The sequence below is a fragment of the Sardina pilchardus genome, chromosome 15 (genome assembly GCF_963854185.1).
Source record: "Sardina pilchardus chromosome 15, fSarPil1.1, whole genome shotgun sequence".
NCBI lineage: Eukaryota > Metazoa > Chordata > Actinopteri > Clupeiformes > Clupeidae > Sardina > Sardina pilchardus.
The window spans coordinates 18,503,080-18,522,576 of NC_085008.1; the positions used below are offsets into that span (position 1 = coordinate 18,503,080).

Here is a 19,497-nt window from a genome sequence, read left to right on the forward strand (position 1 = left end):
TATATATATATATATATATATATATATATATTAATAATGCAATAATGGACTGATCCAGAAGATGGCAGCAATGCAACTAGGATGCTGGGTGGCTTACAACCTCAAAGAAGAAGAATGAGCAGATGGTAAGAATGAGGGTATAGCAACACCAGGACAAAAGCCTGCTTAGAATGCATTCTTATACTATACAGTATGGTAGTCTCTTGTCTCTCGCCCCTGAGCTTTAGGCGGTTGCTCAGTCCTCCTCCATCCACGGGTCTGGGGCGTGCGTCTCCATGGTCCTTTGCCCAAAAATCCTCCCCATCCATCCAAGCAAGACTCGCACCACTTCATCCCAGTATTGTAACCTCACACACAATCACAGACACACACACACACACACACAAAAGAAGGAAGTAATTATAGATACTTTCAGGTAATTATTATGTGCAATGTCTCAGTGCTGATACAGTAATGCAAATGTGGTCATTTTCACTTGGTATGCAGTAGTTGACAGTGTTCAATTTACAAATTGCTGTGGGGTAGAAGTATATTTGTCTGGGATTTGATAGACATGAAGCATTTTCCAGAGGGCACCTGTGTTACAGATGATCAGATTCAGATGATGTTAGAGATGAGAAAGGTCTTTCAGTAAATTGGCTCCTCTGCTGAGGCAGCAGGAGTCGAAGATGTCTCCTATGGAAGGCAGTGCAAAGCCCGTAATCACCTGGATGATGTTAGCGGTCCAGGAGAAATCATGGGTGCCTGATGCCCAGAAACTTGGCCTCAGGTTCCTTTCCCGAGTCTCCTCACTGATGAACGGTGGTTCCGTGTCTACCCATTGGTTAAGGTAGTCAATGATCGGTCCCTTTGTTTTTGATGTGTTCAGGATCAGGTTGTTGTCCAAACATCACACTGCCAGTCTTTGGACCTCTTCCCTGAACAGGTTTTTTTTTTTTTGAAGGCCTAAAAGTGCTGGTCGGCACAATCTTTCAGGACCCTTCTGTGACACCCATCAGGACCCGCAGCTGGTGAGTACACGCCTCACCTCATGCTCCTGCACAATGAGGGCGTGGCTGTTGTTTTGAGCTGTTGAGGGTATGATCGATGATTTTATTCCAAAGAAACATTTAAGCTTCTCTACCAATGAGGTGTCACTGTGAGCAGTTGTGCTGTTGCTTTTGTAATTGGTGATCTGCTGGATGCCCTGCTATGTCTGCTGTGAAGCAATCCTGCAGCTGTCAGGAGACTCCTTCAGGCCATGTACAGTCCTTAACTTGGCTTGAGCTTTTCTTCTGAAGGGTTGTATACTGAGGCAAGTTGTGGTAGTGGTGTTGACATAAAGTCTTTTTGAACATTGGCATAATCATTGTCTATTGTGTTTTCTAACCTTGTAACAACCCCCTCCCCCCTGTAAACCACCTTCTGCAAACCAACTGTAGGCTATACTTCTGTCTACACTGACTGCACTTATCCTCTCCTGTCTATCCACCACCTGTCTACTCTGTAGGCTATATTGCACGTATCTGCTTTCATGCACTCTGCACAATGACAATAAAGTTGAATCTAATCAAATCTAATGAAATCATGTGATGTGTTGTGTAAATTTATGGAGTACCAATCGGCATGGTTGAAAGAGCTGTATCTGGGCATTATTCTGTTGTGTAATAGCACAGAATGGCTAAAGCAATGAACTTCATTGAAAAAGTCAAACAGACAAGTACTCCATCAAGTGGAAAAGAGAGGTAAAACACTGCAAAGGTCTTACATTACATTACAGAATGAAACAACACAGGGTTTTGAAATAATAATAAATAAGATATGAACAATGTAATAATCAAACAATATGATAACATAAACAAAATAAAATAACAATTTGCCTATATCAGTAGGCTATTCCTCTTTGACATAATTGTAAGCCTATATTTAATGGTTTTATTAATGTTGATGAAAGTCATCGTTTTGATATTCATTAAATTCACACAACATTGTATTTGAATATTAGGCCTACCTCTTGTTTACATAACATGTTGCGTACTTCCGGTGTTCTGTTCTTCCGTGAAAGCTCAGGCATCGTTTCCTTTCGAGCAAATTAAAGTGTCCAGAATGAGATCAACGACGTTAGTAGACGCTGCAAGGTGACAACTCCGTCAGTCGAAGGATGCATATGAAAAAATGTCTTCGAAAATCATCGATTTTTTGCCGCTGATCAAGAACGAATCGTCATTACCAACCAACAAGTTGTTTCACTAGGCAAACCTTGCAACTATATTGTGAGCTAGCTACGTTTAGCAAGTCGGCTAGCTAGTCAACTAATTGCTGTTTGGTGACTAGCTAGCTCTAGTTTACAAGCTGATAGTCTGCTTACCTCCCCAGCGTCGTAATCATTTTCACCCCTCGGTTGCATTTCAGTTCTGTTGTAAGGTTACGCGATTCACGATTCTGCAAGCATGGTGAGTTCATTTAGACCATCTTAAACAAAAAAAACAATGATATGTTGTTATCTTAACGTCACTTGCCTCCGGAGAAACATACACACTCATACAATGTACGTACACATGAATATACTTATTCCGGGTTGTTTAATGGATAGATTGACAACGGATTAATAGCTCAAGCGATGCCAGCACCACATTCTGTAGGAGTTAACATTTTTCTTCTGTCAATCGACAACGTGATGTAACGTGAAATACTGTTGTGTTTTGCTCACTCATGAAGGCATCTACAGCCAATATCGTACAATGCAATGTTGTTTTTGGCTGTAAACTGTGTGCTCTAATCATATTATATCTATGCCAATGGGATTATTTCAAACGATGTAGGCTACCGTTATTGATAAGTTTTGCTAGGTTGAAATCTTTTGAACAGTGTCGTGGTTACTATCACCTCAGTAATCGACCGCAGTTCTATTTTGATGAGAAACTGTCTGTACTCTTGCAGAAGTGATTAATTTGGAACATGTGTAGTTATGTAATACTATTTGAGTTGACTATACTGACTATACTGAGTTATTTTCATGCGCTTCGATCTGCTATGATTTTGACAGCTGTTGAACGCATTATATTACATCTAGTTGACTCAAGTTACTGTTAAGCTGGCATGTGAATCTTGGTCGTTATGTATACCAAAATACCATTTCCGCGTTGCTAGGTTGCTTTAAAGCGAAAGCTCATTTTTCCATTGAGTCTTGCTGTAAAGGCAGATCTTAATGTATCCTGTGAGCTAACACTGTGTATCCTAATTTGAATGCCAGGCAGAGTGCAAATCAAAAGTCTATCTAAAGCTAATTCAGTAACTATGCAAAACCTATTTGCAATGATTGATATGATTGAATCTAAAGGGATACTGGGAACACCCACAGAGATGGTGATCAATGCTTGTGATTGTTTCAGAATGAGGCCTCTCCCCCACCGCTGACAGATCTCTGCCTGTCTCTGGTCAGCTCCAAGCTGGAGCTGTTCTGTGTGAAGCAGGCCGATGGCTCCCTGTGCCTTCGAGAGTCTCTGGTCTTTCCACAGGAACTAGCAGATCAACTGCTCTGCAAGATGGCCACTGAAGGTGAGCTCACCTTACATACAAATACACACACACACACACACACACACACACACACCCTAGGGTGCGTCTAGATTTCTAAGCTAGCTATGAGTGGCACAAACATATTCATTGTGACACAAAGTGACATTTCTCTCTTTCTTTCTCTCCCTCCAGGGTTACTGAACGACAGCACGGTCGGAATCTTCCGGAGCTGTCAGCAGCTGCGCCTGCGCCGCGCCTGCATCCGCACGGCGCGCATCTCGGCCGAGGCCTTCCACCGGGCCCTGTGCCTGCACCGGCTCCTGGAGCTGGACGCGTCGCACGTCAACGCCGACCTGACCATCAGCGACATCGTGCGCGGCCTCTCCTCCAGCAAGGAGCTGCGCGAGAGCCTCCAGCGGCTGGTGCTCAACGGCCTGACCATGACGTCGCTGGAGGAGCCGTCGCGGCGCTGCTTCGGCGCGCTGCAGGGCCTGCGCTCGCTCAGCGTGGCCCACGTGGACTTCTACGACTCGGGCCTGACCGACGTGTGCTCGCTGCCGCGGCTCGAGAGCCTGGACATCTCCAGCACGTCCGTCACCAACCTGACGCCGCTGCTGGGGCTGCGCGCCCGCCTGCGCTACCTCACCATGCACCAGCTCAAGCGGCTCGAGATGACCACGGCACAGCTGCTGACCGTTCTCAGCCAGGTAATGATAATAACAAGCAAGCCAAGCACGCACATCCACATTTCTTTTTTTTTTTTTAAGATATTTTTTTGGGCTTTTATGCCTTTAATCAGACAGGACAGTGTAGGGTGACAGGAAACGAGTGGGAGAGAGAGTAGGGGTGGGATCCGGAAAGGACCACGGGGCGGGAATCGAACCCGGGTCGCCGGCGTGTGGTGCAGGTGCCCCAGCCAGTCGCGCCACGACTGGGGCCACATCCACATTTCTGAAACATGGTGCTGCTGAATGAATTGGCCATAAAATGAGAGAAAATGAAAGAAGTCCCCTACACCGTGAGCTCTGAATAGAATTTTACTCTGTGACGTTTCGGGTGTTAGCCCTTCATCAGACATCATTTTTGTTTCTCAGCCAGCTAACATGGGAATGATATGGCATCGGTCTGGTGGATTGGATGGAAGGACATTCAGTAACATCACACTTACAGATAGATAGATATAGATACTTTATTGATCCCCAAGGGGAAATTCAAGACACAATGTATTATGACCATAATACCTTCACAGTGCCTCCTTGTTGTCCTTAAATAATATCAATCAACATATTGTTTATAGTGCAGTATGAGCATGCAACATGGTCTCAATACACATAGTGGTCTCAATATACACATAATAAAACTTACAAATAAAACAAGCATACTACAATGATGACTGATCAGAATCAACAGTGAGAAATAGATCATTTGTAACTCTGGTCAAGGCAGTTTCAGTAGAGTGACAGAATGTGATGGTACAGAGCCTAGCCCTAGAGCAAGAGACTTGTTCATGATAAGAAGAAAATAACTAACACCGGCAATGATTCCTTAAAAAGACTAAATGCTATTGGGTCCAATAGACATGTTGTCAACTTGAAGCAATTGCAAAGCAAGTGAATGCCTCAGGGGATAGCACTCAGATTATGAAAAGGTAGGCCTATAAATAGAATGAGCCATTGTTCATGCACCTTTCAATGTATGATAGACTTCAACATTTGCAGAAGAATGGAGACCATCAATTCTATCTCTAATTAAGTCAGTCTTTTTAGTGAGAAACAAATCAGAAAATCAGTAAATGAAGAGTGAGATGCAGGAGCTTTGAGGAAGTTTGTTACTGGTTGCTTTGTTGATAACCTTGGATTGTTTTATTACTGTTCAAATCAGAGAAATATGCTGTTCTGGCAGCCGAAACAACATGTTTGTCAGCCTAACTGTGCGTTCAGACCAAGACCGTCAAAAGCGCCGGAAATCATTCATTTTCTATGGAGAGTCGGCGTTACCGGCGTCAAAAGCGTTCTGGGCGTGAGCGTGGCTTCATGAGCTTCACGGGCGTCAAAATAAAGTTGAACCTCAGTTAACTTTATGGTAATTAGCTGTGACACGGTTCGGCGTCAACCAATTAGAATGTCAAACTCGCAGGATTGCTGCTTGTGGTTGGTTCGAATGTTTGACGTCTCGGCTTTGACGCTTTCGGCGCTGAACTGAGTTGAGCGTCGGGCTATGAGCTTCACCAGCGATTTTGACTCTTTTGACGGTTTCGGTGTGAATGCACAGTAAAACTCTCAGCCAGGCACGGCAATACATCTCCTGTCTTGACATATGTCACTTTTGCTCAAGCTTTCTACAATTCTGTTTGAGCTTGCCTGTGTTATCTGTAAATGGTCATGGTGCTGATTTTGTATGTGTGCGTTTCTGTGTAGTAAGAGGTGTAACAGCATCCAATACATTAACCAAGGCACCATTAAGATTGTTGGTGATATGGTAATCATGAAGGGAAACCGCATTTGTACTACAAAAGTCAAGCATATCAGGTAAAATACTCAGCCATTAGACTTGGCTTTTCTGTCGGTGATAAGTGTAAGTAGCAGGGTCACAATGCTTTGGGAAAAAAGGAAAGGAAATAAAATCATCAAATGGAAAAGAATAAGAATAATGCCAACGAGGAGGGAAGTGTCAGTGAGATCGGAATGGAGAGCGATGTGCGGGAAGATGCACGTTTGTCCTGAAATACTGGATAGGTGAGCCTGGGACTACCCCTGGAATACCCATACAAACCTTTGGCCCTTGTAAAATGTCAGGTCTGCGTACTAAAGGTTCCAAAAGTTTAATTTCACTTTCCCTACCACAAGATCAAACTTTTGGCCTTGGTTGAGGGCTGTGTTCTCTAGGTGCCCTACTACTGTAATTAGGGGTGGCACGGTTCACAAAATCTACGGTTCGGTTCGTATCACGGTTCAGGGTCACGGTTTTCGGTTCGGTGCGGTTCTTGTTGTTATTTTTTCTTTTACTCTTTAACACTCCAGAAACATATTTCAGCACATAGCTTAATCATCCACAATTAGGCTAGAGTATTTAGAGAATAGTTATCATGTAATAATGCACAAACTCAATTTGACTTCACATAAAGCACATTTGGCTATTGTCTGAGGAAACTTTAAGCTTCAGTTGAGATTTTGATAAAGCAAGAGGGAAGACATTGATGATTTCAACAATCTTTTCATTTATTTGGCAGGGATGGTGCACCAGCACAAAATGTAGGTCGTCCACCCATATTTTTCATTGCATCGCCTTTTTATCGCTCTCCTTTCATATAGTGTGAATGATTTTTTTAACAAGATGTAAAGCTTGTCTTTATTTGAAACACACACATTATGTCATTATTTATTCATTCTATATACTGACATGTCTGATATTCATAACAGCAAACTTTATGCAGATTATAGCCTACTATTCATTATAACTCCACCTCTTAAATTCAGCTGTCTGGCTGAAGCCTCAAAATATTGTAAACAAAGTAGCAGGCTAAGCTCATCATACTCTACTGGTTGGACTGTTCAGTTTCCCCACATGTGTTTTAATTTCAAGGTAAGCTTATACTTTTTCTCCTTGGGACCGGCCCTTTTAAGCCTTGGAGTTGAAAACATTGGTATTGAGATGGTCAGTCAACTTGAATGCAAGAGATTTTATCAAATGTCTGATGCTAACCGTTTCTAACAGTAATTTAGCTAATCGTCTTCTGTGCGTCATTGCGTTCACGATTGTGAATGTTCTATTTGGATTAATTTGGTAAAGTTGCACGCATAGTCTACAGTTGCGGAAGAACATGCTTCCACCCGAGCAGGATCAGGTGCATCAGTTTGACCACGCTAGGGATGATCTCTTGCACTTGCCATTTCTAATACCTTGCGCGCAGCACTCAAAACTCCATACTCCTACTCTCGCACATAAGGAAAACACGTCGTCACATATGTGAATCAATTGCGCATGCCATAAGCCTGAACCGTAGGACCGTACAACGAAAACACACTCCGAACCGTGACATGCGAACCGCACGGTTCGGAGCATTTTTCAAAAACCGTGCCACCCCTAACTGTAATTGTTATGATTAAATTCTTCAATTTAGAACTTTTTGTCTATGCTGGTACATTTGTTAACCTGGTCGTGCATTTTTCCTTGAAGGAAAAAATTGAGCATCGAGCCCTGCTTAATGTTCCTCCCTTTTCTGTTCCAGCTGGAAGGCCTTCAGCATCTGGACATCTCGGATGACAAGCAGTTCACGTCGGACGTGGCAAGGCAGCTGCTAGAGAAGCCTGGTATCCTCCCGGCGCTCGTGTCACTGGACGTCTCTGGCAGGAAGCAGGTGACCGACGCTGCTGTCAAGGCCTTCGTGGAGGAGAGGCCCGGCATGACGTTCGTGGGACTGCTTGCCACCGACGCCGGGTTCTCCGACTTCCTGTCTGGAGAAGGCACTCTAAAGGTAGGTTCACAGGATGCTCTAAAGATGAGAAAGGAGAAACAAATGACTTGGGTTGTAGTTGTGCTCTTTTTAGTAGTGCACTTTGGGGAAATAGTAGTGCGCTTTTGCTGCGTTTGTTGAGTTTGGTGCTCGGTAGTGCTGTGGGCATTAACAGACATTTGAGACCGAGCTTGAGAGTGCACACCTGTCCATCAGCATTCTGCAGAGAGAGTGGGTTCAGTTCCCAGAGGTGATGGCCAAATTAGTGCAGTGTATTCTTGGATGTGTTGAGGTCTGCTGACATTAGGAGCATAACTATAAAAGATAATGTATGTCATTTTTTTTTCCCTCCCAACTTTAATGACCCTGTGTATGAGTCAGTGTGTATTCATATGCAGGGGCATGCTACATTGTACTTTCATGTGAGTTCATGAATCAGTCTTATTTCAATGCTATTTTTTCCTTAGTGTTGATCATTGTCCTTATTTTCTTCCTTCTGTAACCACTGCCATGAAATTGTACAGGCTTGTAATTGTATCCCTATTGAGTTGGTGTGTTTGTGATTTTTTTTTTGGTGTGTGTGTGTGTTTGGCCTGTAGGTGACGGGCGAGGCGAACGAGACTCAGATCTGCGAGGCCCTGCGGCGCTACAGCGAGCGCGAGGGCTTTGTGCGCGAGGCCCTCTTCCACCTCTTCAGCCTCACGCACGTCATGGAGAAGCCACGGCCCGATATCCTCAAGGTACGGCAGCCAGCACCCCCAGAACATGAGCAGTATGAGGCAGGCAGGCAGGCAGGCAGGCAGGCAGGCAGGCAGGCAGGGGCTCCATCAAAGCGCTCGCTGCCTACCTCCCTCCCACGCCTCCTACATTCTCTAACCCCGCGTCTGCACTCGCCATCCACATCCAGCTATTTTTATCGCTGGCATTGCAATGAGTCACCATCCACTTTCTGGGTTCTGGTGGTGGTGTGTGGTAATCTTCCTTGCATGAATATTTTTGTTTGACTTCTCTCTCTCTCTCTCTCTCTCTGCCTCTCTGCCTCTCTCTCTCTCTCTCTCTCTCTCTCTCTCTCTCTCTCTCTCTCTCTCTCTCTCTGCTCTTTCTCTCTCCTCCTCTCCTGTGCCCTAGCTGGTGGCACTGGGCATGAGGAACCACCCCACCACCCTGAACGTGCAGCTGGCGGCCAGCGCCTGCGTGTTCAACCTGACCAAGCAGGACCTGGCTCTGGGCATGCCAGTGCGGCTGCTCAGCACCATCACCCAGCTTCTCCTGGAGGCCATGAAGACCTTCCCCAACCATCAGCAGGTGGGCCGCACGCCTCTTTCCAGCATTTCCTCTGGGCCCTCAGACCACTTGTTCTTCCATAGACAGCCACTATTGTCCTAAGTTTCCATCTTTGTGTCTCTATAAAGCCCAATTCACACCAAAGATTACCGACGCGACGAGGCGGAGTTGCAGCGGTGTGAATTAGAAGTTGCAAGCCGTCGCAGAGCATTAAACACGTTGAGTCGCAGTCGCAAGGTTTTAGAACGTCGGGAATCTTTGGTCTGAACCCTACTTTATTCTGCTGGTGGAACAAGATGCACAGAGGGCCAGGGTCATTGGTTCAATACCCAAGCAGCAGACTGACTAACTGATTAAAAGCATAGATTTGTCATCAAATCACTTAAAAGCACCGTACTGATAAATGTAAATCAGTACCACTCGGACAACTCTGTTGATGTAAGAGTAAATCAATAGAACTGTGTTGATCAATACAATTTACTAAATGGGAATAAGTGTTGTCGTCTGCATCTTCCTTTTCTTTAGCTACAAAACGCTTCCGCAGCACCTTCAAACACTTGTCCTTCTCTAATGGTCCTTAGCAAGCCGAGGCTGACTGTGACTGTAGAAAACAACCGTGACATTGGCAGGGATCCTGAATTGTACTCGCACATTTGTCAAATTAACTCCTGTACTGCGAGAGGAGAGACTAAGCCTCGCTGGTCCACTCGGTCATTAGCGGGCCCATGGCAAGGTCACGAGTTAAATTCAGCGCTCACAGAAAACACAGCTGAGAATGCTTTCGATTAAAGCATCTGTTGAACGGAACTTTACGGAAGTGACGTGACCGTGGTGCTTATTGGAACGGCTAGTGAAATAATTACTTCACTGCCAGTCTGCCCCGTGTTTAATTCCGTTGGGAAACTTCTGTTTGGGAAGTGGATTTAGCGGATTTTTTCTTTTCGTAACAATACTATTTCTTAACAGCCCCATTAACAGCCACACAGACTTTGACCTCAACGGCCACACTTGTCTAAAAATAAATACAGTAATGACTATGTGTTGTAAGATGGCATTAAGCAGTGCTGTGTCATTTTTAAGTCAATTGCGGTAATTGGTGTGTTTCATTTCTGTCTTGGGAGCAACCTGTGACATTTCAGAAACTGGTGTTGTCATGGCTATGAATTGTCAGTAGAACTGGCCATTGTGTTGGCTGCACAATGACTCTTTTTTTCCGTTTCCTCCCTCTGCAGTTGCAGAAGAACTGCTTGCTGTCCCTCTGCAGCGATCGCATACTGCAGGAGGTCCCTTTCAACAGGTCAGTCTGTGAAAGCAACACTTCCCCTTACTGGTTTGATTTTGAGGGGTGTCTGTTGGGGCGCGGGCGCGGGGGTGGGGGAGTGGGTTGCATTCTATAAAGAGTGTCTGTGCATATGAGTAGGTGCTGCTTGAATGCCTGCATGCCTGATCTTTGTGGGTCCACTGAGCTGCATTTGTGTTTTAATCCCAGATTTGAAGCAGCTAAATTGGTCATGCAGTGGCTCTGTAACCACGAGGACCCGAACATGCAGAGGATGGCTGTCGCCATCATATCCATTCTGGCTGCCAAGGTAGACAGGGGTCTAAGTCCACAGTGCTATTATTGGGCATCACTATTTTTGCATCTTCTAATGGCTCTCTTCATCCAACTGTCTCATTTGTGCCCGTAACCCCTTCTCCCCTTCCCCCTTTCCGCTCCCTCTTTTTCTCCCAATCCTTCCATCTCTGTCTTTCTCTTCTCTCTCTCTCTCTCTCTCTCTCTCTCTCTCTCTCTCTCTCTCTCTCTCTCTCTCTCTCTCTCTCTCTCTCTCTCTCTCTCTCTCCCTCTGCAGCTATCAACGGAGCAGACAGCACAGCTGGGTGCGGAGCTCTTCATTGTGAAGGTTAGAGCTAGCGCCACTGACAGGCTAGTAATTACTCGAGTGGAGTACAGCAACGGAAAAACCCCAGCAGCAGCCAAACACTACCTCATTTTGATTGCGTTTGGCAAATTGTAGAGAACAATTTGTGCTTCCACATGTAAATGCCAACACTCGAGACAGTAGTTACGATATTGTCATTACTGAATGTCATAGAGTAGCTGAAAGGTGAATTTAACTACTGATGGCTATGTCCAAAACAATAAAAGGATGCTGTTAAAACTAAAACAATAATTAACTCTGAACAAAGTTTCCATAGGCATCATTACATCTCTGCAGATTTTATGATTTGAATGCCCTCTTTGTCTTGTGGATTTTTTGTTTGTGGAACTTTTAGTGATCCTGGAATGTTCTCTGCATTCACAACCTTTGTACCTGCTCGCCTCTCTCTTGTCTTTAGCAACTCCTGCACATTGTGCGTCAGAAAACCACCCAGGCAAATGTGGACGCCACTCTGAAGTTCACTCTGAGTGCACTGTGGAACCTCACTGATGAATCCCCAACCACCTGCAGACACTTCATAGAGAACCAAGGCCTGGAGCTTTTTATCAAAGTGCTAGAGGTAACATCTATGGGCACATACAGTACATGTCATATTTTACATTACTGTTCAAAAGTATGGGGTCACTAAGAAATGTCCTTGTTTTCATCATGTTGTTAATGACTTGTAGAAAGAAATGGCTGATGCAATGTCTACATGAGTATACAGATGCCCATTTAGCAACCATTCATCCAGTGTTCGATAGTTATCTATCTACCTATCTACCTACCTACCTACCACACAGAACATTTGTGAACAACAAGGCAAGCAACCACCAAGCTGACGTCCTTAGCTAGTTATTAGGTTAACCACATAGTGCCTGCCAACCACATATATCCTGTTGAGACATGTCCTACTAGAGGGGCGCTTTACGTTGTATGAAAATCAGGCCAGGGGTTTATGTCTACAGACAAACTGAAACCAAAGATCCTTTAGAACACTTTCTCAACCGTCTCTGCTGAAATCAACCTCTGTAATTGAGGTGACACTTGCCTAATTATTTTCAGTTTCCAATCTTTTCCAGCTGAGTCTCAAAGCTCGTTGTTGGGTTTGCTAGGAGCAAAATGTCAGCATTGTTTATTAGTTCCCTACCCTGCAGTTATTACATACGGCCTTACCATGGCCCTGTACATGTGATAGTTATTTTTACATAAGATTTACATGATGACCTTTAATTGCTTCCCCCTGAGTGATGATCAGGGTGTTTAGGTGTTTTAGATGCTGAAGTAGAGTAATAACAATTGAATCGCTTTCTTCCTTTCAGTCCTTTCCAACCGAGTCTTCCATTCAGCAAAAAGTGTTAGGATTACTGGTAAGTTGAACTTTCTTTGCTGCGTTTGCTCCATGGCAATAATTTGTAAAGCATCATTTTTAATATCTGTGATTATATCACATCCATTTTGGTATACTTGTGGGCCATGAAACTCAACCCTCAACGAGGTGTCGAGAGGTCGATGCAATGATCTGGTCTGTAGCACTATGCACTAGACGGATGAGATGTTTACTGTGCACTTTTACCATATCCGTGTCAAATCAATCTGCCGTGTTTTGCAACACCAGTTAAATCAATAGTCTGGTCCATTCCCTCACTACAGTCGGGTCAGAGGTACATGCTCTGGCCTTCACATGCTCCCCTGCAGAGCCTTTCTGACCTCATCTCTCTGTGTGCTTGCGTGCGTGTGTTTGTGTGTGTGTGTGTGTGTGTGTGTGTGCGTGTGTGTGTGTGTGTGTGTGTGTGCGTGTGTGTGTGTAGAATAACATAGCAGAAGTGGGGGAGCTCCACACGGAGCTGATGGACCAGCGCTTCCTCAGCCACATCAGCACGCTGCTGCACAGCCCCGAGGTGGAGGTCAGCTACTTTGCAGCGGGCATCCTGGCCCACCTCACCTCCCGGGGAGAGGGCCTCTGGACCCTGGACATACCACTGCGCTCCACACTGCTGGAGCAGCTGGTGAGTGTGTGTGTGTGTACGTGTGTGTGTGAGAGGGGTGCATGTGTATGTGTAGTTAAGATGATAAAGACTCATTGGGTGCGAGTTTGGCAGCGTATTTTGCCAGCAGTGCATGCGTGGCAAGGATGAAGTCCAGCGCGCAAAATGAGTCAGACCGAAGTTAATTAATGATAGATAGATAGATAGATAGACAGATAAACAGATTGATAGATAGATAGATGTGAGTGATTGGTTTATTTAACTGAAGAGGTCTCGTCCATTTCAGAGTCCCTGCTGCCTATATTGGTGTGTGTGTGTGTGTGTGTGTGTGTGTGTGTGTGTGTGTGTGTGTGTGTGTGTGTGTGTGTGTGTGTGTGTGTGTGTGTGTGTGTGTGTGTGTGTGTGTGTGTGTGTGTGTGTGTGTGTGTGTGTGTGTGTGTGTGTGTGTGTGTGTGTGTGTGTGTGTGTGTGTGTGTGTGTGTGTGTTAATTGCTTTATTTGACTTTCTGCAGCATGCAGCTATAATGAAGTGGCCTGCTCCAGACTGTGAGATGGTGGCTTACAGGTGAGGCCTTGGTGAAGATCTGAGTGGACCTCAGATATGGGATGGGTGTAGATCTTGTGTGTAGTATGCTGTTTGTGATTTCTGTTCATCTAATGTCACTTCTTCTTACAGTGTAGTATGTTGCTTTTTCCTCAGAGCTTATGAACTCAGACAAGTGTCCTTGTGTAGTTATAGTGAAGTTTAGTTTTTACATTTTATTTCCATGTGTAGCAGACTAGGGTTACTGAAGTGTGTGTGTGTGTGTGTGTGTGTGTGTGTGTGTGTGTGCGCAGGTCATTTAATCCTTTTTTCCCGCTGTTGGAGTGTTTCCATACCCCTGGGGTCCAGCTGTGGGCAGCCTGGGCCATGCAGCATGTCTGCAGCAAGAATGGTAAGACACACGCACACAGGCACACACACACACACACACACACACACACTTACATGTGACGTGACACACACACACACACACGTACACAGCCTTCCAAAAGCATCGTGCCTAACAGTCCCTGTGGCCACACTAACTCATAGATGTTACACAATAAATACCACATATTTCTAACGATGACCATCCCACATAACAGTCTACAGCAAGCACACAGACACTCACTCTAATTAGAGCTGGGGGATTACAGATTAGCCGCACGTGTGTGTGTGTAGGCGTGTGTGTGTCTTAATGCCGTAATGAGTGTTGACATCTCCAGGCGCTGCTTGTTGCTGGAAGTTGATGCAAGATCGTGTTATCACAGTCTTATGCGAAACACATTTCAGTGAAAACTGACAATTAAGTGATATTATATGATATTGTATCGTATCTTAGAGTGACTTTACTGGTGTATTTATGGCTGCAGTATGCCATGCTATATTTGCTGTTTGTATGTTTGTTTGTTTGTTTATGACATGACCACAATGCTAACATGGCTAACATTCATTTTATCTTCAGTCAATAATAAGAAGAATATAATTTGTAAATTCACTTTTTACTTTGGAGACTCTGTCTCAATGATTTAACCATGTGTGTATTATTGCACTGGTAACTCCTATTTCTCTCGTGTGTCTGTGTCTGTGTCTGTGTCTGTGTCTGTGTCTGTGTCTGTGTCCTGTGCTGCTATGCAGCGGGGCGGTACTGCAGCATGTTGCTGGACGAGGGGGGCTTGCGGCAGCTGGAGACGGTGGGTTCACACCCCGAGACCCACGAGGACGTGCGCGAGCTAACCAAAAGCATCCTGGACAGCCTGCAGAGGTACCAGGCCCGCACGGGACAGGTCCCTGGACACGGGACAGTGCTGCCTCATCCTCGCTCATAAAGGTACCACACACACACACACACACACACACACACACACACACACACACACACACACACACACACACACACACACACAGAATACCCACCACTCCCTAGCACTGTGACCCAGCACTCACATAAAGGAACTGCTGGACGTAGACAATTCACATGCACACAAGATAACCAGTATATAGAATATGGACACACTAGTGCAGTGCCCGTTCGGGGGGGAGGAGAAAACATCATTCCACCTATTCAATAATGAATCCTGAATATTGTATTATAATACATATAGCTGATTTAATAACTTGATGATAGAGAAGAAGACGGAAATTATTCTCTGGAATGATGCATCATCATATGAAATTTGCAACGATATGCCTCAAAAAAGATCTCTGGTAGCCTATAAGTCACCTCACATTCTGTTTGCCGCTCGTTGTCTGTAGCTGATTGTGTGTGGTATTCTGAGGCGTCCTTAAATTCAGGACCTTGCAGTCGGAATTTTCGTTTGTTTATTCAAAGTCTAAAGACGGTCCAAAGTCGTCTAGGCTATTCAAAGTGTCAGTTTATTGCGCAACATTTTTATGTCATTTTGAATAGCCACTGTATAACAGCGTTTGTTGCCTTGTTGTTGCAAAATCCGCAGAATCATTTTGTGCAAGCAAACTGCATAAAAGCAATGTCAAACTTGGCACTCCACTTAAACATGCTCGTAGCAAGACGCCTGCCACATTTTTTTTTTTTTTTTTTTTTTTGCCTTTTTATTAGTACAGGACAGTGAAGTGGTAGACAGGAAGCAAGTGGGAGAGAGAGATGGGGTGGGATCGGGACATGACCGCAGGCCGGATTCGAACCTGGGTCCCCGTGGGCACTCGGACCCGCAAATGGTACGAGCGCTGTAGCCTGCTGCGCCACAGCGCCCCCCGCCTGCCACATTTTAAACAGACGGACATACAGTCATTCCTGTCATTTATTTATTGATTGATAGATAGATAGATAGATAGATAGATAGATGCACTCAGATGTGCATGTATTGACATGCAAGTACAGACATATTACACCACACTACAATGGTACCAAGCAACTAAAAGTGTAGTTGTGTATAGTTTGTACACAAATCTACATCAGCACTCGTTAATTTTACACGTTGCCACGTTGCTTGCACTTACGGTCTCAAATGCAACAATGTTCAGTCACAGACTTCCAAAAAGCCATGCAGACACACTCACACTGTGGATGTCCAACTCAGGGCCCCTCAAGGTGGCCGAAAATACCCAACAAATTATATCCCTTCCTTCCCTCTTAAGTAGAGGGGAAGCTGATTGATGTTCACTGAAACGCCTACTCTCCTTTCTCATCCTTTCTCTCTGTTTCTGTCTCTCTCTCTCTTTCTCTCTCTCTCTCTCTCTCAATCTCCCTTTCTCTCTCTCTTCCCCCCACCACAGAGAGAGATGTGCAGTGACATGGGCCAACCCCGTCGGCTGCAAGATGCCAAACAGCCAACAAAACTGGAAGCTTGGTCTGGGTGTGTGTGCTTATGTGTATGTGTGTGTGTGTGTGTGTGTGTGTGTGCAAGTGTGTAAATAACTTGTGTGTGGGTGTGTCTCAGTGAGTATGCAAGTGTGTAAATAACTTTGTGTGTGAGAGAGAGAGAGAGAGAGAGTACACTTGGGGGAAGAGTCTACAACATGACATGGATGAAGCACAGTGATCCAGCACCCTTGTTAAGAGAGAGAGCAACATTGTGTGAGTGAGTAAGAGGGGATTGAGGGGGGTGGTCAAAGAGGAAAATATAACCTAATGCATTTTTTTGCACACACTTGATATTATTTATTACTTCATGTCTGTTTTACCTAGGATACTGATCATGATCAATATTATGAATGAATACTGTTACCAAGACGATATGGAAAAAAAAGGCAGTAGGAGAAGCATAAGGAGACACGTTGACATGCTGATTAATGTTACAGTACATACAGCATGACACATGAGTGAGGGGGGTCAGTCTTCACTGCAAGTGCAAGTGTGAATGTGTGTGTGTGTGTGTGTGTGTGTGTGTGTGTGTGTGTGTGTGTGTGTGTGTTTGCGCGAATGTGCATCTGTCTGTCTGTCTGTATGTCTGTCTGTCTGTCTGTCTGTATGGTTCCATATGTGTTGGTGTATTTGTTGACTTGATGTCGAGGGCGAGTGCAAGCATGCATGTCCGCATGGTTTGAAGCATGTGTTTAGTCAGTTTGAATGTCTCTTCAGCCATATATGGACTTTCTATGTGAATGCAACTCATGACTAAAGACTTGCTGTGTGTTGGTTAAAGTAACTCGGACTCAAGTGGCATTTAATATATTTGTGAAAAATGCATTGACTAAAGAACTGAGGACTGTGCATATAGTACAATACAGATCTGTTTTGTTTTTTAAGCCGGCTGTGTGTTTGTGTTCTTTTTTGCATAAGAGTGTGTTAATGTCATGTCTTTATTGTGTGTGCGTGTGCGTGTGTGTGTGCTGCGTCAACAGCTATAGTATGAATGGTCATCGATTTGAACTACATGAAAGACTTTGGTTAAAGAAAAATATATATAAATATCTATATGACCCTGTTAAGTATTTGTGAACAAGACCCTTAACCCCAGTGCTCCCGATGAGCAGGTGGCTGCCTTGCATGGCAGCCTCCGCCGTGTGTGTGTGTGTGTGTGTGTGTGTGTGTGTGTGTGTGTGTGTGTGTGTGTGTGTGTGTGTGTGTGTGTGTGTGTGTGTGTGTGTGTGTGTGTGTGTGTGTGTGTGTGTGTGTGTGTGTGTGTGTGTGTGTGTGTGTGTGTGTGTGTGTGTGTGTGTGGGTGAATGTGAGGCATGACATTGTAAAGCGCTTTGGGTGCTCGGAGGAGTCTATAAAAGTGTTTTATAAATGCAATCAATGTACCATTTTTTTCTATATATATTTATATTTATACATGTAATTTTTGTTGTTTTTTCCTCCCACATACAGTATATATTCTATGGTAGTTCACTAGTGTTGCTCGTAATGGACAGTTTTAGCTTTGCATGGAGGCACCATGGGTGTTCCATTTGATCAGTTAGTGTGTTTTATCATCCTGCAACAAAGCTATGTTACTTTACTAAGCTATTTTAATAAGTCCACCCACTGCCCTGCCTCTCCTCCACTGGTCCATGTACTTCCCTGAAACGGCTTTCGATCAGTGCTGTGTGTTCAGTGTGTTGTTTTTACGAGTGAGCTCTACAGGAAGAAGAGCTACAGTGATTATTAGGGATGGAGTGATGAAATGAAATAAAAGGAATGATGGAGAGATGACCTTTGAGCCTGTTAACCTGTTTAGCGATAAGAAAAACACACCCACTCACTTTGCGGTGAAGAGACAGTCGAGGCTTTATTCTCCTGTCAAAGGAAAGCATCTGGCCACCAATGCATACCGCCAGATGTCTCCCTAACCCCACACACACACACACACACACACACACACACAGACACACACACACACACACGAAGATCCATTGAAGTAGCACAAAAAAACAGAAAGGTTGGCAGAAGGGCTCTCCCTCTGCACCTGCTTGCTACCGTGGCCTAGCCAAAGGAAACTCAAACACACTTCAGGGTTACATGGTTGAAGGGTGCAGAATCTGGTACTTAAAAAAAAACAGCAACGTATTTTGCACTTAAACTGTGATGTTTATTTTTGAAGGAGACCACTGATGAACAATATGATGCTGTCAGAACACAGCACTACGGTTCTTGCCTGCTTAGAGATTTTGAGTGGTCCTCCATTACAAAGCAAAGTAGGCTACTTCACTCCCAGCTACTTGCAAAACTATGCAAAATGCACACACACACACGCTTCTGTTGTCCAAGCTGCTACGGCACCACAGACTTTCTCCACATCGTCTCGATCGGCACCTCACTCTCTGTGTAACTTTCTGCAGCGTAGGTATTTCGGAGGAGGGCCATCACAAAGCCGCAACCTCTTTACAGGTCCCCTATGAAGTTCACCAGTCCAGCGTAGACAGGCATGTCATTCCACAGGCGGTTAAGAGTCCGCCACAGGCATCTGGACCCTCTGGGCCTGTGGGCCGACAGTGATGGGGGGCTGCCCCCAGGCCTCTGCTGTAGTATGACTGTGGCCTCTCAGGAATGCACACACTTGTCAGCATTACACCTCACTTCATAGACATGCCTGCAATGGTGCGTTCCTTTCAAAACCACCACCACCACCTCCTGATTAATGTGCTACATTAGGGGACCTCTCCTCATTCATGACTGCAGTCGCTATAATCTATATAGTTGGCCCCTCGAGACATTTGGGATATCTGAATTTGGTTGAGAGTTTATGAAGTATAAATAAGTGTATAGTTTGTGTGATGCTTTATGAATGAAAGAACTCAGTGCCCTGTAGCTTATTCTCAATTTGATGTATGTGCGTATCTGCAGTCTGTATTGAGTGAATTTTATTGTGAGAGATTTAACAGATGGTTAAAACCATAATAATTTAGTTCTATATAAAAAAAATACAAACT

At 44.6% G+C, this 19,497-nt stretch overlaps 1 protein-coding gene across 1 annotated transcript; it reads left to right on the forward strand.

Annotated features, from left to right (window-relative positions):
* Window positions 1–2,031: 2,031 nt before the first annotated feature.
* Window positions 2,032–17,391, forward strand: zyg11 (zyg-11 family member, cell cycle regulator). Its single transcript, XM_062555373.1, has 16 exons — window positions 2,032–2,432; window positions 3,372–3,537; window positions 3,691–4,205; window positions 7,727–7,972; window positions 8,551–8,691; window positions 9,080–9,256; window positions 10,468–10,532; window positions 10,725–10,824; window positions 11,086–11,136; window positions 11,573–11,734; window positions 12,477–12,524; window positions 12,966–13,163; window positions 13,655–13,707; window positions 13,980–14,077; window positions 14,803–14,995; window positions 16,420–17,391. Exons 1-15 carry the CDS (start codon window positions 2,430–2,432, stop codon window positions 14,991–14,993), a joined length of 2,214 nt encoding a protein of 737 aa, XP_062411357.1. The 5' UTR covers window positions 2,032–2,429; the 3' UTR covers window positions 14,994–14,995; window positions 16,420–17,391.
* Window positions 17,392–19,497: the final 2,106 nt, after the last annotated feature.